This window comes from Nomascus leucogenys, chromosome 4 (genome assembly GCF_006542625.1).
Source record: "Nomascus leucogenys isolate Asia chromosome 4, Asia_NLE_v1, whole genome shotgun sequence".
Lineage (NCBI taxonomy): Eukaryota > Metazoa > Chordata > Mammalia > Primates > Hylobatidae > Nomascus > Nomascus leucogenys.
The window spans coordinates 150081212-150108669 of record NC_044384.1 but is presented as its reverse complement, the minus strand read 5'-3'; the positions used below and the strand labels follow the sequence as shown (position 1 = coordinate 150108669).

The window sequence follows — 27458 nt, the reverse complement described above, 5'->3', positions numbered from 1 at the left end:
AACACACCAAGAAGGTAAAAAGATAACCCACAGAATGGGAAAAAAATTATTGCAAACTATCCATCTGACAAAGGATTAATAACTGCAATATATAAGAAGCTCAAACAACTCTACAAGAAAAAAATCTAATAACCCGGTCAAAAATGGCCAAAATGATTTGAAGATATATTTCTCAAAAGAAGACATACACATGGAAACAGGCATATGAAAAGGTGCTCAACATCATTGATAGAGAAATGGAAATCGAAACTGCAGTATGATATCGTCTCACTGGAGTTAAAATGGCTTATATTGAAAATACACGAAATAACAAATGCTAGTGAGAATTTGGAGAAAAGGGAACCCGCATTTACTGTTGGCAGGAATGTAAATTAGTACAACCACTATAAAGAACTGTTTGGAGGTTCCTCAAGAAACTAAAAATTGAGCTACCACATTATCCAACAATCCTACTGTTGGGTATATACCCAAGAGAAAGGATATCAGTATGTTGAGAATCTGTACTCCTGTGTTTGTTGCAGCACTATCTACAATAGCTAAGATTCGGAAGCAGCCTGAGTGTCCATCAAGAATGGATTAAAAAATGTAGTACATATACACAATGGAGTACTATTCAGCCCTAAAGAAGAATGAGAACCAGTCATCTGCAAGACCATGGATGGAACTGGAAATCACTGTGTTAAGTGAAATAGCCAGGCACAGAAAGACAAACATCACATGTTCTCACTTATTTGTGGGATCTCAAAATCAACCCACTTGAACTCATGAACATAGAGAGAAGGATGATTACTAGAGGCTAGGAAGGATACTGGGGAGCTAGAATGAGGTGGGCATTGATCATGGGTACAAAAAATAATTAGAATGAATGAGAGTCGCCATTTGATAGCACAATAGTGTGACAATGGTCAATAGTAATATAATTGTGCATTTTAAAATAACTTAAAGAGTGTAATTAGATTGTTCACAACTCGAAAAATAAATGCTTGAGGAGATGGATGTCCCATTCTTTGTGATGTGATTATTTAACTTTGCATGTCTGTATCAAAACATCTCATTTATGTTATAAATATATACACCTATGTACCCACAAAAATTAAAAATTAAAAAATTATAAGACAACTCAATTTGAATTTGGGGTAGGTAATGTTATTATTTGTATAAATATCTTCCACTACTTGCTTAAATATATTACACACAAATATGCAAATATTGCTTAGCTATACTAAACAGTTATTCATTGCTCATCCCAATTTTAAACTTTACTGTGTTCCTTATATTTTCTTTCAGTAAATCTGACACATTGATTTTAGAAGTATCATAGGATTTACAATAACATTGCACAGATGTGAGGAAAAAAGAATAAAATAAAAATCCTTAGAGGTCATATGGGTTGGTAAGAGTATAAAAGAAAACTGAGTCCCATATGATACATTAAAAACATAAATCAGGATGTACATCTCAGCTCTCACCAGGAGACGTGACAACCAGATTGCCCTTGGGCTGAGGGTGAAGTCCCTGAGCACTCTCAGAGACAGACAATGCAAATCAAGTTCATTCTCATTGTGCTTGCTTGACCTTCAAAATTGTGTAAGTCCCTAAGCACATATATAATCATGAGTAGCTGTGGGGAAAATAACACCATTAAATGTACCAAAAGACTGATCACAAATACTGCAGATGTTTAGATCAGATGTCTGAAGCAAAGAAAGAGAGTGTAATAAAAAATGATTTAAAGAAAATAGAGCTTGATAAATCTGTTTCTTCATCTTCATAATAATGTCAAATTTGTTGAGATTTTTTTAAAATGGCATGATTTGTCTACAGATCTTTGTACTCTGTCTGGATTAAATTAAATGTATATACAAATTATATAATAAAATACTGGGCTGTTTTATTATTATGTTGATAATTTCTTGGTCAACACTACTTTGATCATATTCTATAAACGGCACTGTAAGACCTATGACTAGTTATCAACAACATAAAGTGACTATGAGAGTTTCATGTGACAGATGAAGGAAGGTTGGTTAGTGCAGTGGCAATAGTCAGCAACCTGAGAAACTGAGCTCACAATTTTAGAAAAGTGTTATTCTTTCTAACTAGATATTTCCATGAAAAGAATCTTGTGAAATGCAGAAATGCCGAAAGAATATTATAAGATAATAACCAAATAACTAAAATACGTCTCAATTTCTCTGACAATTTAACTTAATGCAGGGTGCAGCCAGAATCACAATGTTTACTAACATAGACATTTTTGATCTCGAGACATTTAATTCTTAGCTCGTTGAGGAAAAAAGTAGTAGAACTGTTATTGCAGAGATAAAAGACAGAAATCCTGCCTGGTGATAGGTTTTTCTTATCTCATTATTGAAGAATATATGAGCAGGCAGGGCATGCTGGCTCAAACCTGTAATCCCAGCAGTTTGGGAGGCCAATGTTGGAGGATCACTTGGGGCCAGGAGCTCAAGACTAGCCTGGGCAACATAGCAAAACCCTGTCTCTACAATTTCTTTTTAAACCAGCCGACTGTGGCGGCATATGCCTGTAGTCCCAGCCGCTAGGGAGGCTGAGGTGGGAGAATGGCTTCAGCTTAGGTGTTTGAATCTGGAGTGATCTGTGATTGTGCCACTGCACTCCAGCAAGAATGACAGGGCTAGATCCTGTGTACAAATATACACATATTATATATATTGTCAATGACCAGTCACAGGTCTTACAGTGCTGTTTATACAATATGGTAAAAATGATGTTGACAAAGAAATGATCACAATAATAATAATAAAAGCCCTGTGTGTTATTTTATTATTTAAGTTGTTCATAAATTTAATGTAAATGAGGTAGAGTAATGAAGATCTGTAGACAAATCATGTCATTTATTTTTTTAATCTCAACATAATATAACTTTTTTTTTTTTTTGAGACAGAGTCTCACTCTGTTGCCCAGGCTGGAGTGCAGTGGCTAGATCTCGGCTCGGCTCACTGCAACCTCTACCACCCTGGTTCAAGTGATTCCTCTGCCTCAGCCTCCCAAGTAACTGGGATTACAGGTTCCTGCCACCGTGCCTGGCTAATTTTTGTATTTTTAGTAGAGACGGGGTTTCACCATCTTGACTAGGCTGGTCTTAAACTCCTGACCTCGTGATCCACCAGCCTTGGCCTCCCAAAGTGCTAGGATTACAGACGTGAGCCACCGCACCCAGCCAACATTTCTTTTTTAAAGTGTGCAAGCTCTTTGACCATCATATCTCTGTGCATCACTGTGATAAGATAACCAGAGCAACTGTTTCCACCGTGGAGTTGGGAGGAGATAAAGACACATCCTTTGTGCTTCGGGTGCTCTTATCAGGATCAGGGAGGACCCTGCACTCTGATTTTATCTCTCTTAAATGTGCAAAGTACAGAGATTTTTATCATGAATAATTTTAAGAGAAATTAAAAATTCTATAATGTTCAAGGACATGCAGGTTTTCTATTGATCATGTTTCTTCTTGATATTTTTAGGCCCTGGCCAGCCACAAATGAATAATCTCTATCAGCATCATTGTGTTCCTTTGTGTTTTAACCTTTCTTGATTCCATTCTCTCTACCTTTTCTTTTGAAGAAGAATAGACACAGAAAACCCTATCCCTACCAAATGCAAAAAAAAAAAACCTAAAATTATAAATATTAACATTTACAAGTCACATTTGTGAATATATATTTTAATTAGAAAATTACAATTTTAAACTTTCAGAGGAAATGGTAGTAATATAAAACAGCGGCATTTTTATAGTAAGGAAGTCTTATATTTTGCAAATTATTATTCTCTCACCACCAAATAGTGTCACCTAAAGTAATATACGACCAATTTAATAAGTTTAGTTTTAAAAAACACAAAATTACAAAACAATTAATACAATATTTGAAATCATGATGCATATTGCCAGTCTCCCTTCAGGTAAAGTTCTATTAACTCTACAAAAATTTTATAAATGGCAGATGTTACATTTCCAGATAGCTTTGTGGTAACCAAAAAAGGATTTATTAGCAATTTTTATATCACATTGTGACAAAATATTATTTGTGATAAACATTGTTATGTATTTAAAACATCTCATGTATTAAGAAATCATACTTTAGATGGGGCCAAGCTGGCTGATTAGAAGCAGCTGTGGCCTGCGGCTCTCACGGAGAGCAGTGAAAACTGCGAGTGAATTCTGCACCTTCAATTGAGGTATCCAGGTTCTTGCATTGGGACTGACTAGGCAGACAGCTTGACCCACAGGGAGTGAGGAAAAGCAAGTGGGGCGATGGCCCACCCAGGTGTGACACGGAGCTAGGGGAGCCCCCAGTCGCAGCCAAGGGAGGCAGTGAGTGATTATGCGACTCTGCCCGAGAAACCATGCTTCTCCCACGGAACTTTGCAACCTGCAGATCAGGAGGTCCCCTGGTGAGCTCAGCCATGGCCTTGGGTCTGAAGCACAGAGCTGTGTGGAGTCTCGGCGGAGTGCTCGCTGGCTCACTGGAGCATGCATGGAAACCCAGGAGTTTTACATCCTCTGCCCCGAGAATTCCAGCAAAGTGAGAGACAAATCCATGCATTCCCCTAGGAAGGGGTCTGAAGCCAGGGAGCCAAGTGACATCATTCTGAGGCCCACTCCCACAGCACCTCATAAGACCCATTGGCTGGGAATTCCAGCTGGCCAGCGGCAGCAGGCTGGAGACAGCCAGAGATGGACCAAGTTCCCGGGGGGAGGGCAGCCGCTATGTCTGTGGTTTGGGTTGGCTGCTCTAGCCTGCTGGCACCAGGGACCAGGAGGAGTTCCCCATAACAGAGCACAGCTGCTGAGCCTGATCGTGGCCAGGCTGCTTCTTTAAGTGAGACCAAAATCCATCCCTCCTCACTAGACAAGGCCTCCCCATCGGAATTTTAGCAACTCCAGCCAGAGTTCTATGGACAGAACTCTGATTTCTCCCTGGGATGAAGTCCCCAGGGAGAGGGGTAGCTGCTGTCTCCCCAGTTCAGCCGACTGAGCCTTTCCAGCCTGCTGGCTCTGGAGACTCCTGGGGATCAGCACAGCACACTTGCTCTGCCAAAGGGCAGCCAGACTGCCTCTTCATGCAGTCCCTGATCCTGTTCCTCCTGACTGGGCAAGACCTCCCAACAGGGGTCTCCAGACACCTCCTACAGGAGCTTCCAGCTGGCATTAAGTGAGTACCCCCTTGGACTGGTGCTCCCAGAGGAAAGATCAGGCTGCCATCTTTGCTGTTTCGCAGCCTTCACTGGTGATACCTCCAGATGCAGGAAAGACTGAGGTGATGAAGGTCAAGAGTGGACCACCAGAAAACCACAGCAGCCCTAGGGAAGAGTGGTCTGACTGTTAAAAACAAACAGAAAGCAACAACAACAATATCAACAAAAAAGACCCCACAAAAGCCCCATTCAAAGGTCAGCAACGTCAAAGATCAAAGGTAGATAAGCCCACAAAGATGAGGAAGCATCAACACAAAAACGGTGAAAACTCAAAAAGGCAGAATGCCTCTTCTCCTCTAAATGACAACAACACCTCCCCAGCAAGGGCACAGAACTGACCCCAGGCTGAGATGGCTGAATTGACAAAAGTAGGCTTTAGGAGGTGGGTAATAACAAACCTCACTGAGCTAAAGAAGCACATTCTAACTTAATGCAAGGAAGCTAAAAATCATAAAAGAAATTACAGAAGCTGACAACCAGAATATTCAGTTTAGAGAGGAACATAACTGACCTGATGGAGGTGAGAAACACAACACAAGAACTTCACAATGCAACCACAAGTATCACTAGCAGAATAGGCCAAGTGGAGGAAAGAATCTCAGAGCTTCAAAACTATCTGTCTAAGACAGGAAGAGAAACATAGAGAAAAAAAGAACAAAAAAGAATGAACAAAACCTTCAAGAAATATGGGATTATGTAAAAAGACTGAACCTAAGACTGATAAGGGTACCTTGACCCACCACGATCAAGATGGCTTCATCCCTGTGATACAAGGTTGGTTCAACACACGCAAATCTATAAATGTAAGTCCTCATATAAACAGAACTAAACACAAAAACAACACAATTATCTCAACAGATGAAGAAAAGGCCTTCAATAAAATTCAACATCCCTTCATGTCAAAAACTCTCAATAAACCAGCTGTTGAAGGATCACACCTCAAAATAACAAGAGCCATATATGACAAACCCACAGCCAATATCATACTGAATGAGCAAAAGCTGGAAGCATTCCCCTTGAAAACTGGCACAAAACAAGCATGGCCTCTCTCACCACTCCTATTCAACATAGTACTGGAATTTCTGGCCAGGGCAATCAGGCAGGAGAAATAAATAAAGGTATTTAAATAGGAAGAGAGGAAGTCAAATTATCTTTGTTTGCAGATGACATGATCCTGTATCTAGAAAACCCCATCATCTCACCCCAAAAGCTTCTTAAGCTGATGAACCACATCAACAGAATCTCAGGATACGAAATCAGTGTGCAAAAATTGCTAGTATTCCTACACACCAACAACAGTCAAGAAGAGAGCCAAATCATGAATGAACTTCATTCACAATTGCTACAAAGAGAATAAAATACATAGGAATACAGCTAACAAGTGAAGTGAAGAACCTCTTCAAGGAGGACTACAAACCACTGCCTAGAGAAATCAGATAGGACACAAACAAATGGAGAAGCATTTCATGCTCATGGATAGGGAATTAATTCATTAAAATGGCCATACTGCCCAAAGTAATTTATAAAAGAATTCAGTGCTATGCCCATTAAACTACCAATGACATTCTTCACAGAATTAGAATAAACTATCTTACAATTCTCATGAACCAAAAAAGAGCCCAAATAGCCAAGACAATTCTAAGCAAAAAGAACAAAGCTGGAGGCATCACACTACCCAACTTCAAACTATACTATATGGCTACAGCAACCAAAACAGCACGGTACTGGTACAAAAACAGACACATAGACCAACGAAACAGAATAGAGAACTCTGAAATCAGACCATACACATACAACCATCTGATCTTTGACAAACCTGACAAGCACAAGCGATGGGGAAAGGATTCCTTATTTAATAAATCATGTTGGGAAAACTGGCTAACCACATGCAGAAAACTGAAACTAGACATCTTCCTTACACCTTATACAAAAAAATAACTCAAAATGGAATAAAGATTTAAACATAAGACCTAAAACCAAGAAAACCCTGGAAGAAAACCTAGGCAATACCATTCAGGACATAGGCATGGACAAATACTTTATGACCAAAACACCAAAAGCAACGGCAACAAAAGCCAAAATTGACAAATGGGATCTAATTAAACTAAAGAGCTTCTGCACAGCAAAATAAACTATCATCAGAGTGAACAGACAACCTACAGATTGGGAGAAAATTTTTGCAATCTGTCTGACAAAGGGCTAATATCCAGAATCTACAAAGAACTTAAACAAATTTACAAGAAAAAAACAACCCCATCGAAAACTGGGCAAAGAAAACTAACAGACACTTCTCAAAAGAAGACATTTATGCAGCCAACAAACATATGAAAAAAAAGCTCATCAACACTGGTCATTAGATAAATGCAAATCAAAACCGCAATGAGATACCGTCTCACACCTGTTAGAATGGTGATTATTAAAAAGTCAGGAAACAACAGTTGCTGATGAGGCTGTGGAGAAATAGGGATGCTTTTACACTGTTGGTAGGAATGTGAATTAGTTCAGTCATTATGGAAGACAGTGTGACAATTCCTCAAGGATCTAGAACCAGAAATACCATCTGACCCAGCAATCCCATTATGGGGTATATACACAAAGCATTATAAATTATTATACTATAAAGACACATGCACTGTATGTTTATTTCAGCACTGTTCACAATAGCAAAGACTTGGAACCAACCCAAATTCCCATCAATGATAAACTGGATAAAGAAAATGTGGCACGTATACACCATGGAATACTATGCATTTATGTCCTTTCCAGGGACATGGATGAAGCTGGAAACCATCATTCTCAGCAAACTAACGCAAGAAAAGAAAACCAGACCAGGGGCAGTGGCTCACACCTGTAGTCTGAGAACTTTGGGAGGCCGAGGTGGGGAGTTTGAGACCAGCCTGACCAACATGGAGAAACCCCGTCTCTACTAAAAATACAAACAATTAGCCAGGAATGTTGGCACGTGCCTGTAATCCCAGCTACTTGGGAGGCTGAGGCAGGAGAGTCACCTGGACCCGGGAGGCAGAGGTTGCGGTAACCCAAGATCATGCCATTGCGCTCCAACCTGGGCAAAAAGAGTGAAATTTTGTCTCAAGAAAAAGAAGAAAAGAAAACCAAATGCTGCATGTTCTTACTCATAAGTGGGAGTTGAACAATGAGAACACATGGACACAGGGAGGGGAACATCACACACCGGGGCCTGTTGAGGGGTGGGAGGCTGGGGGAGGAATAGCATAAGGAGAAATACCTAATGTAGATGACAGGTTGATGGGTGCAGCAAACCACCATGGCATGTGTATAGCTATGTAACAAACCTGCATGTTCTGCCCATGTATCCCAGAACTTAAAGTACAACAAAGAAAACTTTACATAAATGCATAAAGTCTAGAACAGCTAACATATTACAATGAAATGTCAACTGTAATCCCAGCTCAAAGAGAACACCATAAAATTATGAAGGGCTTTCCACAAATCTCTAAATTTATGTCCTCATAAGATTACATTTCTATTTCTTCTTGAATAATTTCCTTATTTTAGCTATGATTTAGTGATAGTAAGATGGTAATTATGAGGAGAACATTCTAACACTCCGTTGAGAAAATTCTGCCTCATTTCACCACACACCTGAGTCTTAAGCAGTCACTTCTAATGTAGCTGAATAAGAGATACTCACCAGCTGAGTCTATGAGTTGAATCCATGTATGTGAGATAAGGCCCCCAAGGAGTGGAAATAAGCTGGGAATGCCATCAGCTCATCTTCCTTCAGGTCTATATTTGTCATTGTCACTTGTAGAAGCAGGACAGCCCTGGCATTGGGGTTGTTAGAAACAGAGAGTATCAAAGGGAAAGCTGAACTTCCCTAATTTTTGGAAAACAGCAGATTGGAAACAGATGGGCTCCTGCGTTTTGTGTGAGGTCATTGTCCCAGGTAGCCTTGTCAGGACCACATTTCTTGTCAGCAAAACAGAAGTCAAACGATATTTCTACCTTCCAAGAGAGTAGAACATAATGTCAGATTTTCTCATGGATTCCCACAAGTTCAAGAAAGTTTCATGGCCTTATTTAACTGCTTAAGCATTTCAACTAAAAAAATTATTTGTCTTTCAAATACACAGGAATCTGTTTGGAAAAATTTTAACCAGAAAAAGTCAGAATTCTAAAGTAAAAAATGCATAAGGCCATCAAAATTTTTTACAGCTTTTAATTTAGATGTCAACGGGGAAAAAACATTCTCTGAAGTTTGCTTTTATACCATTAAAGACTTATTTTTTATTACCAGCAATACAGGGTGACTCATTCAGGTTGAATCTTGAAGGTAAACTTTAACTTAATTTTAAGTTTTGGCTAATTTTTAAGCATTTATCAGTCACCTACCATGATATCATCTCAGAAACCAAAATCTCAATTTAATTTAGACCTTCAAAATATTAAAACAAAACGTTAAATGCTTCAAAATAATATTCATGTAGAGGCTTACATATGTGGAGCAGGAATCTCCATGTATTACAAAGTTTATGAGAACATAACAAATGTTGATACACACATTAATTCTGAAATAAAAACTTACAACAAATAAAACTGTAACAAATCAAGAAAATTTTGTAGGTTACACATTTTATGTCTAAAAATATAGATATTAAACCCTCAAGGATGGATAAAAGAAATCACAAGAGAAAATAGAAAATATCTAGAGACAAATTAAAAATATGAAATACCAAAAGAGATACATCAAAAACCATAGCATAAGGGAAAGATTTATATCAATGATTATAAAAAATAAGATACCGAATCAACAACTTTACTCGTAAGGAAGTAAAAACAGAGGGAAAAAGAGGGACAACTAAAAGAGGGACAACTAAAAGCTAGCAGAATTTAATAAATGATAAAGACAGCAGTGGAAATAAGTGAAATAGAGAACAGAAAAATATCAAAAATCAACAAAACCAAGTTTGTTCTCTGAAAAAGATCGAAACTGACAAAATTTTATCTAGATCGACCAAGAAAAAAGGGGAATACTCAAAATTACTAAACTCAAAAATAAAATGGGTACATTACTAACAAATTTTTGGAGTAAAAAAAGGATGTAGGAGAGCACCATAAGGAACTATACACTAAAAAATTGAATAACCTAAATAAAATGAACAAATTCCTAGGGAAAAAAAAAAACCTACTAAGACTGAATCAGAAAAGTTGAATAAACCTATTCAGCAAGGAGATTCAGCAGGAAGATGGCATCAGTAATCAGAAACCCAGCAACAAAGAAAAGCCTGGACCAGAAAGCTTCACTGTTGAATTCTACCCAACGTTTAAAGCAGAATAAACACCAGTTTTTCTCAAACTTTTTCAAAACGTTGAAGAGGAGGTAACATTTTCTAACTTATTCTATGAGGCCAATATTACCCTGACACCAAGCCAGACAAAGGTACCATAAGAAAACTACAAACAAACATCCCTTACAAATGCTGATGCAAAAATCCTCAGCAAAATACCAGCAATTCCAATTTTGCAGTACATTAAAAGGATTATACACTATGAATGAGCATAATTGACTCCTGAAATAAAAGTATGTTTCAACACATGAAAATCAGCGTAATATCACATTAACATAAAGGAAAAAACGCTCATGTGATCATCTTAATCAAAGAAGAAAAAGCATTTGTCAAAATTTAACCCACATTCATGATAAAATGTTCTTAATAAGCTATAAAAGGAATAAAGCACCTTAACATAAGGTTATATAAAAAAAAAAACACACAGCTAACATTATTATGAGACTGAAAGCTTTTACCCTAAGAGCAAAATCAAGGATTCCTGCTTTTACTACTTCTATTTAATACAGTACTGAAGGTTCTAGTTAGTTAGAACAATAAGGCAAGTAAAATAATAAAAGATATTCCAATTTTTAAAAAAATAAAATTTTCTGTTCGCAGATGACATAATCTTATATATTAAAAATCTTTTAGTTTCTGTGAGATAAACTATCAGATGCAATAAATAACATTCAGCAAAACTGCAGGATACAAAATCAACACACAAAAATTGGTTTTATTTCTACAATAACAAACTATCTGAAGAAGAAATCAAGAGAACAGTATCATTTGATAGCACAAAAGAATAAAATACTTAGAAACCAACTTCACCAAGGAAATGAAAAACCTGTACAGCAAAACTATAAACATTGCAGAAAAGTATTAAAGATGACACAAATAAATGAAAAGACATCATGTTTACGGACTGGAAGACAAAACCTTGTCAAGATGCCATTGTTATCTATAGTCATCTACAGATTCTATAAAATCACTACAAAAATTCCAATATTTGCAAAAATAGAAAAACCTATTCTAAAATTCCAATGAAATCTCAAAAAACCCCAAGTAGCCAAATCAATCTTAAAAATTAACAGTTAGAGGACTAACAACTCCTGGTTTCAAGCTTACTGCAATGCTTCAGTACCCAAAACAAGGCTGTGCCAGCATAGAGACAGACATAAAGACCAATGCAACAGAAATAAAGAACCAAAAAATACGGTCATGATTTTTAACAAGGGTGTCAACACTATTCAATGGGGAAAGGACAGTATATTTTAAATGGTGTTGAAAATGAATATTTACATGGAACACAATAAAGTTGGATCCTTACTTTACACCGTATAAAAAACTTAATTTAAAATGGACAGAACATCTAATTGTAAGCGCTACAACTATAAAACCCTTAGAAGAAAACATAGGAAAAATGTTTCATAACATAGAATCTGGCAATAACTTCTTGGATATGACAGTGAAAGCACAGACAACAACAACAAAAAAAAAAAAAACATAAAAAGAACTTCATCAAAGTGCCAAGCTTGTATGTATCTGAAGTTATAATCAATAGATTGAAAATACAATTCATGGAGGGAAAAAAATATTCACCATTATATATTTGATAAGTAATTAATATCCAGGCCACATAAAGACCTCAGCAACAACAAAACAATCCAATTTAAACATGAGCAAAGGTTTTAAAATACACATTTCTTTAAAGAATATATACGTATGACCAGTAAGCACAGTATAGGGTGCTGAGCATCACTAATCATGAGAAAAATGTAAATCCAAACCACAATGCAATACCAACTGACACATAAGTATAGCTGCCATCAAAAAAACTGCCACCAGCAAACCAAAGCAACAAAGCCCCAGAGAACAGCAAATGCTGGACGTGGAGAAGTCAGGACTCCTGCACACTGCTGGTGGGAAAGCAAGATGGCACAGCCACTGTGGAAAACAGTAATCACCGTATGATCCAGCAATTCCACATCTGGGTATGTACCCCAAAACCTGAAAGTGGGAATTTGCACACCCCTGTTTATAGCAGCATTCACAAGAGCCAAAGGGTAGAAAAAGCCCAAATGTCCATCTTCGGATGAATGGATAACCAAGTATGATCGATACACACAATGGTATATTATTCAGCTTTAAAAAGAAATTCTAATACATGATACAACATAAACCTTGAAAAGATTAAAACAAAAAAAATGCAAATACTCCATGCTTTCCACTTTTATAGTGTACCTAGAGCAGTTAAATTCATAGACACAGAAAGTAGGATGTGGTTTCCAGGGGATGGGGGGAAGGGAAAGGGGAGCTATTGTTCCGTGGATACAGAGTTTCACTTTGGGATGATAAGACAGGTTTGGAAGGGATAGTGGTGATAGTTGCACAACAATGTATTTATACTTAACGTACTTAAATTTTCTGTTACACATATTTTACCACAGTAAAAAAATTAGCAAGTATTTAAAAATCTACATGTTTCTTTGAACTGTTTCTTTACATCCCTTGTCCATTTTTCAATTTGGCTGTTGGTCTTTTAATAATTTAGGATAGCTATATAGCTACATATATATATACATATTACCCAAATTAGCTTTTTGTCTGTCATGTATGTTGCAGATCTATTTCCCCAGTCTGTTGACTTTGACCTTGAGGCATTTTTCTCACCTATAAAGTGTTAATTTTTATGGAGTCAAATGCATCAGTCTTCTATTCAAAGACTTATTTATGGATTTGGTGTTTCAGTTTAGGATGATAAAGAAGTTGTAGATATGGACAAAGGAGATGGTTGTACAACACATTATACTGGACGCCACTCAACTGTACATTTAAACATGGTTATAATGGTAAGTTTTATGTTGTATATATTTTACCACCAAAAAAGGGCCAGGCTTAGATGTTTATATGTTAGGGGTTTGGAGTACCTCTAACATTTATTCCCCTCCAGGGCTCTAATTTATAAAACACCCACACAAAAAAGTAGATACTGACTTCCCAAATCTCCTTACAAGTCCCACAGCAGGGGCTGTCTGGGAAAGCAGAGGTGGAAAAAGTCACACAAACTTGAGATCAATGCGAGACCTGCCATCTGCCACCCTGGAATCAGATGGAGGAAGGCATGCTGCAGGCTGAGCTGGAGGGATGAGCTGGGCTGGCAGAACAGTCCTCCCACGACCCTAGACCTGAAGTGCTCCCACATGCTCTCAGGCATGTATCAAACCAAAAAAGCAGCTAGGAGGGTAACACAGCTACCTGTATACAGGGAGCTATGAAATATCTGAGCTGCGCAAGTGATGCACAAGGAGACAGAAGCAGTCTGACCTTTACACAGTGACCTGGCTCAAATTATTTCAGGCTCTCATTAACCAGGCGAGCTCCGCTTTCTGAGGTAGGTAAACTTGAGGGCCTAAAGTGGGAGTTGGGGAAAATGGAAAAGAAAGCTTTATTTCTTCTGTTATAAATAAAAAGTAAAACATAGATGCCGTTTCTCAGGGCCCAAACGTTAGGTGAAAAAATGTTTTTCATCTCAGTCATGTGATGTGGACTTTAGCAGAGCAGGACACACATGGTCATTTATCCTTTCCCTCTGCATGTTGTGTGCTTTTTCAGTTTGTAATGCACCTGGATCCACTTGCCTCATCACACTAGCTGCAAACAAGGCCACTGAATGTCACAACAGCTGGCCAGCATGTCTGTGAAGGGCAGAAACTGGGGCAGCCAAACAGCTGGCAGAGGCCAGCTAGTAAGTACCCAATCCCACTCCATAGAGGACTCCACACTTAAAACATAAGCAAGTGTCAGGCTGCCTCACTAGTTATCCCTCCAAATAAAAAAATAAAAGTAACCCCTCCGGGGAACATGTGTACGTGTACACACAAAAGTACATGCACATCTACATGCAAAGGGGAAAGGCTGGGAAGGAACCAAACCCACCTCTGAACACCAGTTACTTGTGGGGAAGGGGCAGGTGAAGCCAACTGTCAGCATTGCTCACCTTTTCGACTGATGAGCTTGCATCAATTTTGGCAATTTCTCATAAAAAGGCCATTTTCACTCCTTGGGTGATCACCCAGGTCCTGCAAAACTGAGCCACCAACAACTACCTGCACCACTTCTCATGAGGCCAAATAATGGCTTCCCTCAAAGCTCAGACCTCCCAACCACCTCCCAGTCCTCTCCCATGCAGGGGGCTACTGGCCTCCTGGGGGGCAGGGGTCCAGCCCAAACCCAACCCACAGATGGTTGGTGAAACCAGCCCGTATCCAAGGGCCTTTCCCCCACCTGGGCCGTGTGCCCACTGCATAGATAGGCCTGTGCTTGCTTCCCTAGGACACAGACTCCCTTTTCTTCCATTGGAATGAGGGATGGGGAGATTTGATGGTGTCCTGTACAGGCTGGATGTTAATCTGCTGTGGTGCTCTTGGAGAAGCTTGCCTCAGTTCAGCACTTTCTCAGCACGTGGTGTTTGCTGCCCCTTCAAGCTGCAGGAGTCCCAGAAGGTAAGTGCTACTGCAACCCCCATTTACTGGTGAACAGAGGTCAGGTGATCTGCAGCCGGCCAAGCAGCTGCTAAGTGGCCAACAGGCTGGATCTGCATCTCACTAGCGGAGGCCCTGCCTAGATGCTGGGGCTGCGCCGAGACTCCCTCCCCTTCCCCCTCCTCCTCCTCCTCTTCCCTCCACAGCTCTCCCTGCTTCTATCCACAGCTGTGCTCCAGGTGGGGAACACCTATGGATGCACCAGGGTGCAACTACTCAGAGTCCAGTGTGCAGAAGGGCCCCTGCTCTATGCTGTTTCCATATCCAAGCCCAAGTTTGTCTAGAGCTTCGGCAAATCCAAGCCTCCCTGAATTCCCTGCAAGACCAAACTGAGCCCTACAACCCCCACCACTCTGGTTAGCTGCCAGTCCCAGCTCCTGTTCCCTCCTGGGCCACTGTCTGTACAGTTCTGAAGTCCTGCAAGAATGTTGAGATCCTAAGCCAACTCTCACCCAAAGAGGTAAACAACCAGGGGCCTCCAGGTTAGAGAACATACCCAGACAGCTTCTGCTGCCTGTAGGTTTGATGTCCTTCCCCTACAACACGCCATGCTTGCCAGGCTGGAAGAGGGGCTCCAGAAACTTGGGAAACCTGGGCCTGTAGCTGGCATATGGAAAAGCCTGGAAAAACACCACTCCTGTCCATGAAGCCCCCACATGGAACCAGGTAATTGGGAAATACATGGGCACCTAAGCCTGACCCCCACTCAGACCCAGGTGGGAACTGCAGCAGTGACTTGTCCCCTCTGCCACTCTGGCTGTACCACTACAGGAGGGAGGAACATCTAGCTCCACATGTAAGTGGAGACACTAGGTGTGGGCAGGTTCCAGCGGTTGCTGTAGCTGAACCTTCCCAACCAGGTCCATGCAAGGCCATCTCAGATGGGTGTGCACCTGGGTTGGGCAAGGACACCCCTCAGACAGTGAGCGCCACTGAGGACGGCTGTCACAGAGGCCCCTTTTCCTGCTCCTAGAACAGGTTGGGGGAGTATGGGGGACCTCTTCCTCCTCCCAGCAGCTTCCAGGAGCCACTTCTTTCGAGATGAGACACTCTCCTGCCTGCCTGTTCCCATTTGGCTGCAATAGACCATTGCCAACATTTAGAGAACAAAAAGGGGCCTCACCTATTTTCCCTGACACGTTGGAGGCAGGTGGGCATGCCCAGGGGACCTGGGGTAGATCCTGTACATCTGCCCACTCCCAGGCTATGCTGGCTTCATCTTATCTGTGGGGTGTGGGGGGGTGGGAATTACCAAGAGACCATCACACAGGCCATGGACAAGTTCTACAAGAGCCAGGGAGAAGAGCACTGTCCGTGCATGCTACCCGGCACCCAGCTCACACACACATCTCTCATTTGCTTTCCCAAAGCAGATTTTTGCCGTCCAGGCTCCCCAAGCAGCCTGGGGAGGAGACTCTGCCAGGCTGAAGGGCCTGTCCCCAAACGTGCCACCCTCACCAGGCTCATCCTGACTATCTTGGATTATTTTTGCCCTGAAGTTTTGGAGTGGCAGACAGGGAGACAACAGACAGTACACATTAGCCACCTTTCCAGAGAGCATCAGTCCTCCAGACTGGGGCAGGTCAGACCTCCACTCAGGCATTTTTCTCATTGGTTGCCAGTTGGGGGAAACAGCATTTGTGAGCACCAGTCTCTCTCCCCAGGTCCTGTTCAGAAACCCCATCTGTGCCTTTGGAGAGACTGCCCTGAGCACACAGGCCCAGCAACCACCATCTACAGCCCCCAGGACCTAATCCCCTTCTACATAGGGTTCAGTGCATGTGAGCAGACACTGGGCTTGATTCCTGCCTAGTCCCTGCCAGATATCCCATGCCCACCTCATTAAGAGAATGAGGCCACACAAACACACCCAGGCCGTCATGGTGATGGAGTGGCTGGGGTCCTACTTGCCCACCCTTCATTGCTGGTTCAGAGCCAGGTGTCTGACCACATTCCTACCCTGAGATGGGACTTTGGGGACATTGTCCACCAGGGTCACTGACCCCTTTTAAAGTTCCAGAAACATGGCCAGCTGGTCCCCTAGAATTTGGCACATGGGATAAGCCAAGGCTTGCCTTCAGGAACAGGTTTTTCCACCACGTCGCTGCCCAAGGCCCAGGGCATCCCCAAGTTCGTGTGAAGCCTGCCTGCCACATCCACAGCCCATGCCGACCCCACCTGGAGCCACTGGAATGCTTGTTCCTGGGCGTGTGATAAACCCAGACAGCTTCAGCCTTGCAGGACAACTGTGCGCATCTGGCAGCAGTAGCCAGAGGGCCCATGGAAAGAAGTTGGAGGGGAAACCAGATGCTGTGAAAATACTTCATTAGGCAAAACTGCATACTATAAAAATGCTTTAAAAAATGCAGCAGGAGGAGATGGGAAGACACAAACGAACAAGCGCGTAGTGACACATGGCTGTCAGAACACAGTAAAGAATCCACACTGCTTCCCCCCCTTTACCTAGAAAAGGAGAGTTCTAGGCCACCTCCTCCTCAGCATACTCCTCATCCTCCTCCTCCTCGGCCGTGGCATCCTGATATTGCTGATATTCACACACCAGGTCGTTCATGTTGCTCTCGGCCTCGGTGAATTCCATCTCATCCATGCCCTCGCCCGTGTACCAGTGGAGAAAGGCCTTGCGCCTCAACATTGCTGTGAACTGCTCTGAGACACGCTTGAAGAGTTCCTGGATGGCCGTATTATTCCCAATGAAGGTGGCCGACATTTTTAGCCCCCGGGGTGGGATGTCACAGACGGCTGTTTTTACATTGTTTGGGAGCCAGTCAGCAAAGTAGCTGCTGTTCTTATCCTGAATGTTGAACATTTGTTCATCCACCTCCCTCATGGGCATGCGACCCCTGAAAATGGCAGCCGCCGTTAGGTAGCGGCCATGGCGAGGGTCGCAAGCGGCCATCATATTCTTAGCATCAAACATCTGCTGGGTAAGCTCAGCCACAGTCAAGGCCCGGTACTGCTGGCTGCCCCGGCTGGTCAGTGGGGCAAAGCCAGGCAAGAAGAAATGCAGCCGGGGAAACGGGACCATGTTCACGGCCAACTTCCGCAGGTCAGCATTCAGCTGGCCGGGGAAGCGCAGGCACGTGGTGACCCCACTCATGGTAGCAGACACCAGGTGGTTCAGGTCACCATAGGTGGGTGTGGGCAGTTTTAGGGTCCTGGAACATATGTCATATAGCGCTTCATTATCTATACAAAAGGTCTCGTCCGCATTTTCTATGAGCTGGTGGACTGAGAGGGTGGCGTTGTAGGGCTCCACCACGGTGTCTGACACCTTGGGCGAGGGCAGGATGCTGAATGTGTTTATGACCCTGTCTGGGTACTCCTCCCGGATCTTACTGAGCAGAAGGGTACCCATCCCAGACCCAGTCCCCCCACCCAAGGAGTGGGTCAGCTGGAAACCCTGCAGGCAGTCACAGCTCTCAGCCTCCTTTCTGACAACGTCCATCACTGACTCCATCAGCTCCGCGCCTTCTGTGTAGTGTCCCTTGGCCCAGGTGTTTCCGGCCCCACACTGACCTGTAAGACAGTACAGCCAGTCACTCGATGGCCAGGCGTACGGTCATCAGTGGTAACCACCATAATGCAGAAAGCGCCAGTGTCACATGTGAGGTGAAGGCACCATTCAATTTCCATTACCGGAGAGCCAAGAAACTCTGGTCAGTAACAAATACCACTGACAGCTGGTTCCTGCAAAAGGTGTTGCGTTAAGCAGGAATTATTTTAAAATAATTAAAGCTTGTCATTGGGTCTAAGAAATTGTTTAATATAACAATTCCCTCAATTGAAAACAAGATAAACTAAGAAGTATATTTTTAAAATATTATTGATGGAAACAAATAGCAGAAATACATAGGATTAACAATTCTGTTGAAAACTAGAAAGAGATAAATTAGAAGTCAAATAAGAGAAACTTATTGGCCAGGTACGTGGGTCATGCCTGTAATCACAGTACTTTGGGAGGCCGAGGCGGGCGGATCAGCTGAGGTCAGGAGTTTCAGAACGGCACGGCCAACATGGCAAAACCCAGTCTCTACTAAAAATACTATAATCAGCTGGACATGGTGGTGCAGACCTGTAATCCCAGCTACTCAACAGGCTGAGGACGAATTGCTTGAACACAGGAGATGGAGGCTGCAGTCAGCCGAGATATCCACTGCACCACTGCACTCCAGCATGGGAGACAGAGCAAAACCCCATCTCAAAAAAATAAAAAATAAAAAAAAGGAGAAACTTATTGAATCAAACTGGAAACCGAGAGAAAATGGGTGATTTCCTAGTAAAAATACACATTAACAAAATGGACTCTAAAATGAGGAAAATTTAAATACACCGAGTAGCATAGAAAAGCTTGGAGTGACCCTTAGAGATCCCCATTAAAAAAGGACCCCAGGGGCAGGGCGTGGTGGCTCACGCCTGCAATCCCAACACTTTGGGAGGACAAGGCGGGCAGATCACTTGAGGTAAGAGTTTGAGACCAGCCTTGCCAACACGGTGAAACCCCACCTCTACTAAAAACACACAAAAAATTACCCGAGCATCATGGAGCACACTTATAGTCCCAGCTACTTTGGAGGCTGAGGCAGGAGAATCGCTTGAGTCCAGGAAGGGGAGGTTGCAGTGAGCGGGGATCGAGCCACTACACCCTAGCCTGGGCAACAGAGTGAGACTGCATCTCAAAAAAAAAGAAAAATACTGCAGGGCCGGGCGCAGCAGCTCACACCTGTAATCCCCAGCACTTTGGGGAGGCCGAGGCGGGTGGATCACGAGGTCAGAAGTTCAAGACCAGCCTGGCCGAATTGGTGAAACCCCATCTCTAGTAAAAATACAAAAAAATTAGCTGGGCGTTGTGGCAGGCGCCTGTAATCCCAGCTCTTGGGGAGGCTGAGACAGAGCACTGCTTCAACCTGGGAGGTGGAGGTTACAGCGAGCGGAGATCACACCACTGCACTCCAGCCTGAGAGACAGAGCGAGACTCCATCTCAAAAAAAAAAAAAAAAAAAAAAAAGAAAAAAAAGATAAGAAAAGACACCGCAGGGCCATACGGGTTTACAGCTCAGTATCAAGTAACCTTAACGAAATCTGATTTTATTTAAAATGGTCAAAGCCAAGGAAAAAAAAAAAAGAGTAGTGACTTTCTTCAATTAATTTTATGGCATCATGTCAAAGCTTGATATAGTTAATACATTTCAACTAACTTAGGATGAGAATGTTTATAAAACAGACATCATTTTATGTACCATTACAAATACACTGCAAATTAAACAGACTTTCTCAGCAAAAGAAAAACTGTTGTTGATGAGTTCACTTCCATTAGACGCACACAATGGTTTTTTTGGTTTTGTTTTCATTTGTTTTTGTTTTTTGAGACAAGGTCTCGCTCTGTTGCCCAGGGCTTGAGTGCAGTGGCGTGACCATGATAATGTGCCTACTTTTCCATTTTCCTGGGTGGTTTCCACTATGTTAACAAATGAGCCTGAAAACACGCAGCACTGACCAGGCCAGGTGGGTCACGCCTGTAATCCCAGCACTTTGGGAGACCGAGGTGGGTGGATCACCTGATGAGGTTGGGAGTTCGAGACCAGCCTGGCCAACATGGAGAAACCCCGTCTCTACTAAAAACACAAAATTACCCGGGCGTGCTGGCGCATGCCTGTAATCCCAGCTACTCGAGAGGCTGAGGCAGGAGAATCGCTTGAATCCGGGAGGCAGAGGTTGCCGTGAGCCGAGATCGCGCCACTGCACTCCAATCTGGGAAACAAGAGCAAAAGTCCGTCTCAAAAAAAAAAAAAACAAAACCAAAAATGAGCACTGATTGGGGGTGCCTGTTTCCTCGACCTCAGGCTGTGGCACCTGCCAGTCCCCAACATCCGGACCGCCCGACGGCGTCTCCGCGTTCCTCCTCCTCTCCCGGTACCAGGGTCTCTGCCCAGAAACAAACTCGCATTTGTAACCGGCATCTTGTCCTGCGCTGGGGGTGACCCGCCCAAGCCGCCATGAAGGGACGCTCGCACGAAGTGAAGTCCAGGAGCAAACAGCCCGACGGGAAACGCGGCCGCGCTCGCTCCGCTGCACTCACAGCGGGGGCAGGAAGCCTTTTCCTCACGTTTGCCTCGGCGGCCCCAGGTGTCCCGGAGCTGCAGCAGCGTCTCCCTGTCCTCACAGCGGACGCGGCCCCAGGTGTCCCAAGTCCCGGCCCCTCCTGGGTGGGTCCTGAGGAGAGGAAGCTCCGTCCTCACAGTGGACCCCCCAGGACGCCGCCGTGCGGATCGGACACGGTTCGCGCGCGCGGCCCTCCGGGTTTGGCAGCGCCGGGAGCCCCCTCGCGGCAGCTCTGGGGAATCTCTGAAAATCAGAACCTTGATTTTTTCCAGGCCGTGATTTTGGAAATTTCAACTGAACTGGAGACCACCACCCGGTGCCTTGAGCGGAACGCATGGAGATAGCAATCAAAGAAGATGGCCAGTCCATGCCTCTAATCCCAGCACTTTGGGAGGCCGAGTCGGGCGGATCACTTGAGGTCAGGAAATCGAGACCATTCTGGCCAACATGGTAAAACCCCATCTCTACTAAAAATACAAAAATTATCTGGGCGTGGTGGCACACGCCTGTAGTCCCAGCTACTCTGGAGGCTGAGGCAGGAAAATCCCTTGAACCCGGGAGGCGGAGGTTGCAGTGAGCCGAGATCGCGCCACTGCACTCCAGCCTGGCAACAGAGTGAGACTCGGTATCAAAAAAAAAGAAAAAGAAAAAAATAAATAAAAAGAAAGAAAGAAGAAAGTAAGGGGACGGGAGAAGGAAGTTAAGAGGAGACTCCAGGCTAGGTGCAGTGGCTCACGCGTGTAATCTCAGTACTGTGGGAGGCTGAGATGTAAGGATCTCGAGCCCAAGATTCAAGACAAACCTGAGCAACGTAAAGATCCTGTTGTCTGTGCCAAAATTTTGTGGGGTTTTTTTTTGTTTTTTTTTTTTTGAGACAGAGTTTCACTCTTAGTGCCCAGGCTGGAATGCAATGGCGCGATCTTGGCTCACTGCAACCTTCACCTCCAGGGTTCAAACAATTCTCCTGCTTCAGCCTCCCGAGTAGCTGGGATTACAGGCACACACCACCATGCATGGCTAATTTTTGTATTTTTAGTAGAGACCACGTTTTGCCATGTTGACCAGGCTGGTCTCAAACTCCTGACCTCAGGTGATCCCCCCACCAAGGCCTCCCAAAGTCATTCACGCCTGGGATTACAGGCGTGAGCCACCGCGCCCAGCCAAATTTTTTTTTTTTAAATTAGCTGTGCATGGTGGCTGGTGCCTATACTCCTAACTACTTGGGAGGCTGAGGCCAGAGGATTGCTGGAGCCCAGGAGACTGAGGCTGCAGTGAGCTGTGATCACACCACTGCACTCCAGCCTGGGAGATAGAGCAAGACCTTCTCTCTTAAAACAAAACAAAACAAACCGAAAAAACGCTGGGCGTGGTGGCTCACACCTGCAACCCCAGCACTTTGGGAGCCAGAGACGGGTGGATCACCTGAGGTCAGGAGTTCAAGACCAGCATGGCCCACATGAGGAAACCCCATCCCTACTAAAAATACAAAAATTAGCCAGATGTGGTGGCGGGCGCCTGTAATCCTAGCTACTCAGGAGGCTGAGGCAGGAGAATTGCTTAAACCCGAGAGGTGGAGGTTGCAGTGAGCCAAGATCGCACCACTGCACTCCAGCCTGGGAGACAGAGCAAGGCTCTGTCTCAAAAAAAAAAAAAAAAAAAAAAAGAAGAAAGAAGAAAAAAAAGAAGATGGCCAGCAGACAAAACTCTATTTATTTTCTTTCTTTTCTTTTTACTCTTAAAAAGCGTCTCGCTCTGTTGCCCAGACTGGAGTTTAGTGCCGTGAGCATGATAATGTGCTACTTTTCCATTTTCCTGTGTTGTTTCCACTACGTTAACAAGCCTTAAAACACCAAGCACTGGCCAGGCGAGATGGCTCACGCCTGTAATCCCAGCACTTTGGGAGGCTAAGGCGGGTGGATTGCCTGAGGTCAGGAGTTCAAGACCAGCTTGGCCAACATAGTGAAACCCGTCTCTACTAAAAATAGAAAAAATTAGCTGGGTGTGGTGGCGGGTCCCTGTAATTCCAGCTACTCGGGAGGCTGAGGCAGAAGAATCGCTTGAACCCGGGAGGCGGAGGTTGCAGTGAGCCGAGATCGCGCCACTGCACTCCAGCCTGGGAAACCGAAGTGAAACTCTGTCTCAAAAAAAAAAAAAACACAAGCACTGATCGGGGGCGTGTGTTTCATCGGCCTCAGGCTGTGGCCCCTGCCAGTCCCCAACCTCCCGACCGCCCGACAGCACAACGGCGTCTCCACGTTCCTCTTCTTCTCCCGGGACCAGGGTCTCTCCCCAGAAACAAAATCGCATCCATAACCGGCATCTTGTCCTGTGCTGGGGGTGAGCCGCCCAAGCCTCCATGAAGGGACCCTCGTACAAAGTGAAGTCCGGGTACAAATGGCCAAACGGGAAATGCGCCGCGCTCGCTCCGCTGCACTCACGGCGGGGGCAGGAAGCCTTTCTCTCACTTTCTCCTCGGCGGCCCCAGGTGTCCCGGATCGTCTCCCTGTCCTCACAGCGGACGTGGCCCCAGGTGTCCCAAGCCCTGGCCCCTCCTGGGTGGGTGCTGAGAGGAAGCTCCGTCCTCACAGTGGACGCCCCAGGACGCCGCCGTGCGGTTCGGACACGGTTCGCTCGCAGCCCTCCGGGTTCGGCAGGGCCGGACGCCCCCTCGCAGCAACTCTGGAGAATCTCTGAAAATCAGCGTCTGGATTTTTCAAGGCCGAGATTTTGGAAATTTCAGCTGAACTGAAGACCACCATCCCGTGCCTTGACGGGAAAGCATTGAGATAGTCATCAAAGAAGATGGCCAGTTCACGCCTGTAATCCCAGCATTTTGAAAGGCTGAGGCGGGCGGATCACTTGAGGTCAGGAGTTCGAGACCAGCCTGGCCAATGTGGTGAACCCTCGTCTCTACTAAAAATACAAAAATTAGCAGGCACGATGGCGCATGCCTGTAATCCCAGCTACTCTGGAGGCTGAGGCAGGAGAATCGCTTGAACCTGGGAGGCGGAGGTTGCAGTGAGCTGAGATTGTGCCACTGCACTCCAGCCTGGGCAACAAAGCCAGACTCCTCAACAACAACAACAACAAAAAGAAAGAAAAAGATGGCCAGTAGACAAAACTAAATTGATTTTCTTTTCTTTTTAAGAGACAGGGTCTTGTTCTGTTACCCAGGCTTGAGGGCAGTGGCATAATCACAGCTCCTGGGTTCAGCTTCCAGCTCCCGGGTTCAAGAGATCGTCCAACCTCAGCCTCCCAAAGCACTGAGATTACAGGTGTGAACCACCGTGCCCAGCCCGACCTGATTTTCTTTAATTTATTTATTTAATTTAATTATTTTATTGTATTGTATTTTTTATTGGGAGGGTGGGTCTCACTATATTGCCCAGACTAGTCTAGAACTCCCAAGCTCAAGTGATCCTCCCAACTCAGCCTCTCGAAGTGCTAGGATTACATGCATGAGCCACCATGCAGTGCCTTTCTTTCTATCAGCAATAATGTATAGGAATAATTTGAACTTGAAATTTAAAAAAAATACCATTTATAATAGCACCCCCAAAATTGAATTTATTAAGTATAAACGTAACACAATACATCTAAATATGCATTCAGAAAACCTTGGATCATGGTTGGGAAGAATAAAAAATATTTAAATAAATGCAGATACTCCTTCTTTAGGAGCAGTACACTCATTACTGTTAGCTTTACCACAAAGCTAAAGTAATGAAGAGAGTGATATTGGTGAAGGAATGGACAAATAGATAAACAGAATAGAATACAGAACCCAAAAGACCCAAATAAATATAGTCAACTGCTTTTGTCAAAGGGGCAAAATATTCAATGGGGCAAAAATATTCAATGGGGAAAGAAAAGTCTGTTCCACAGATGGTGACAGAACAATCGGAAACCATAGGGAAAAAAATGAACGTAGATACAAACTCCATAGCTCACCCCTAAAAAATCACTCAAGATAGTCTGTAGACTTAAATTTTCAAATATAAAATTGTAAAAGTTAAAGAAGAAAATCCATATGACTTTGGATTGGTGATGAGTCTTTAGATACAATACCAAAAGCCAGTTCATAAAATTAAAAAATGATAATGTGGACTTTATTAAAATTTAAAATTACTCTGTGAAATATCCCGTTAAGAGAATCAAAAAACAAGCCACAGACTGAGAGAAAATAAAAAACAAACCTGAATAAGACTGGTGTGCAAAATATACAAACAAATTCTAATAACAAAAACAACCCAATTAAAAGATAGACGCCTCACCAAAAAAGATATACAGATGACATGCCCGGGTACAGTGGCTCATGTCTGTAATCTCAGCACTTTGGGAAGGGGAGGCAGGCAATCACTTGAGGCCAGGAATTTAAGACCAGCCTGGCCAACATGGCAAAATCCTGTATCTACTAAAAATACAAAAATTAGCTGGGCATGGTGGCTCACGCCTGTAATCCCCGCTACTTGGGAGGTGGAGGCAGAAGAATCACTTGAACCGAGGCGGCAGAGGTTGCAGAGAGCTGAGATCACGCCACTGCACTTCAGCCTGGGCGACAGACCAAGACACCATTTTAAAAAAAAAATGGAGTTTTGCTGTCACAAGCCAAGAAACTAACAGAAGCTGAAGACAGGCCCAAAATGGATCCTTCCCTAGTGCCTTCAGAGGGAGCATGTCGCTGCTGAGAGAGAGTAGAAATGGGACTCGCCCCATCCCCACTAACATGTTCCATACGTGCCCGCTGACCACCAGACCTTGCAGCACCACCCTCTAGGTGCCATACTCGCTGGCTAGACCTTGCCAACTGTCTGAAATAAACTAAGATAAGCAGCATCTGGCTGTAAGTCCTACTCAAGGGAGTTGACTCTATCACCCACTTGTGCACGAGGCCAGGAGAAGGACTGATCCTTACCCGTGGCCTCATTATAACACTAAAGTCCCCACCGAGGTATAGGCTTATCTGCTATTTTCTGATCACGCAACGTATGTGTTAGCACAATTCTTTACTGCATCTGAGCACCCTTCACTCCACCCTGTAGGTGTAACAACACTCACCTAACTCATAAATTATGCATGTCACCCTCCTTAAGACACCACAATGCACTCCCCTTGGGGAGCCAGCCAAGAATCCCTCCTCCTGGCCAACCTTTAGGGCATAAGACTTAATATGTCTCTCTTCTGCCCAACCTTTAGGGGCATAAGACTTAATAAAGCCTTGTCTGGGAAACTTGCTTGGCCTTGTATCAACTTCTGTTTCATGGGAGCCTAAGAACATATAGTCGGGAACACTGACAACATCTTTATTTCCAACTTCTGGACTTCGGAACTGAGACAACAAATCTCTGTGGTTCTAAGCTACCCATTTTCTGGCACTTTGTTACGGCATCCCCAGGAAACAAATGCAGGCACGTTCTGCTCCATCTACCACTCTCTCCAGACCACAGCTCTCCCCCAAGCCCACCCCATGAGAGGCTGAGGACAGAAGCAGAACCCTTCACAGGCCACCATCACTGCTGGATGGTCACTTCCAGCACTGACTGTCTGGGAGTTCCAGCCTCAGCTCTCAGTTTCCAGGAGCAAGTGGGAGGATGAGGACAAGGAGGAATGAGGGCTCTGGCCTCCCAGGAACTGTTCCTGAGCCTCCACCCTGCTGTCCCCAGAGCTGCCCCTGAGCCTCCAACCTGCTGTCCCCGAAACTGTCATTGAGCATCCACCGTGCTGTGCCTAGAGCCCAGAAAGCCTAGGACTGGCCAAACCTCACCCCTCACTCCTCCTCTGGCCCCTCTTCCCAGCCATCAGCACTTTGGAACAGCCATGAAGCCCCTTTTAATCTCTAGAAAGGTGGCTCAGGAAGGCACAGAGAGGTCCCAGCAGGTGGTCATGGTGACTTACCTGTGTCCACTGGGCCCAGGCTGGCCCTTTAAGGGGATGATGGTGGAACAGCTGAGAAACCACCCACCTCTTCTCAGAGAGGCCAGGGAGAAAGAAAACGGACAGCGGAAGGAGGAACCTGTGGGCAGGATGCTGAGGGTACACGTTCCTCCCTACAGGCACTGAGTGGAAGGATCCTTCCTCCCTGAAGCTGCCCCTGAGCCTCCATCCAGACAGGACCTCCGATCTATGCTGGGGCCCGTTCTCAGGAGGTTCAGTCCCAGACAAGGGCTCCGGAGACTTCAGTCCATTTTCCCAAAACGGACATGATGCATCTGGCAAGTCGGGGGCCGAGAACATCCAGGACCGAGCCTTG

General features: G+C 44.1%; 1 protein-coding gene and 1 long non-coding RNA gene across 2 annotated transcripts; both read right to left on the bottom strand.

The window, feature by feature from the left end:
- Positions 1-9142: 9142 nt before the first annotated feature.
- On the bottom strand, positions 9143-14894 carry LOC115834730. Its single transcript, XR_004029600.1, has 3 exons — positions 14832-14894; positions 14545-14634; positions 9143-9222 (listed from the first exon to the last, which is right to left on the bottom strand). It is a non-coding gene; the product is annotated as an uncharacterized LOC115834730 (long non-coding RNA).
- A 2502-nt stretch (positions 14895-17396) lies between these two features.
- LOC100586264 (tubulin beta-8 chain-like) lies at positions 17397-18628 on the bottom strand. Its single transcript, XM_030810225.1, has one exon. It carries the CDS (start codon positions 18564-18566, stop codon positions 17568-17570), a length of 999 nt encoding a protein of 332 aa, XP_030666085.1. The 5' UTR covers positions 18567-18628; the 3' UTR covers positions 17397-17567.
- Positions 18629-27458: the final 8830 nt, after the last annotated feature.

What these genes read in the sequence shown, in the direction of transcription:
- LOC100586264 (XM_030810225.1), bottom strand. Translation starts at nt 18,566, where the DNA reads ATGGAGTCAGTGATGGACGTTGTCAGAAAGGAGGCTGAGAGCTGTGAC.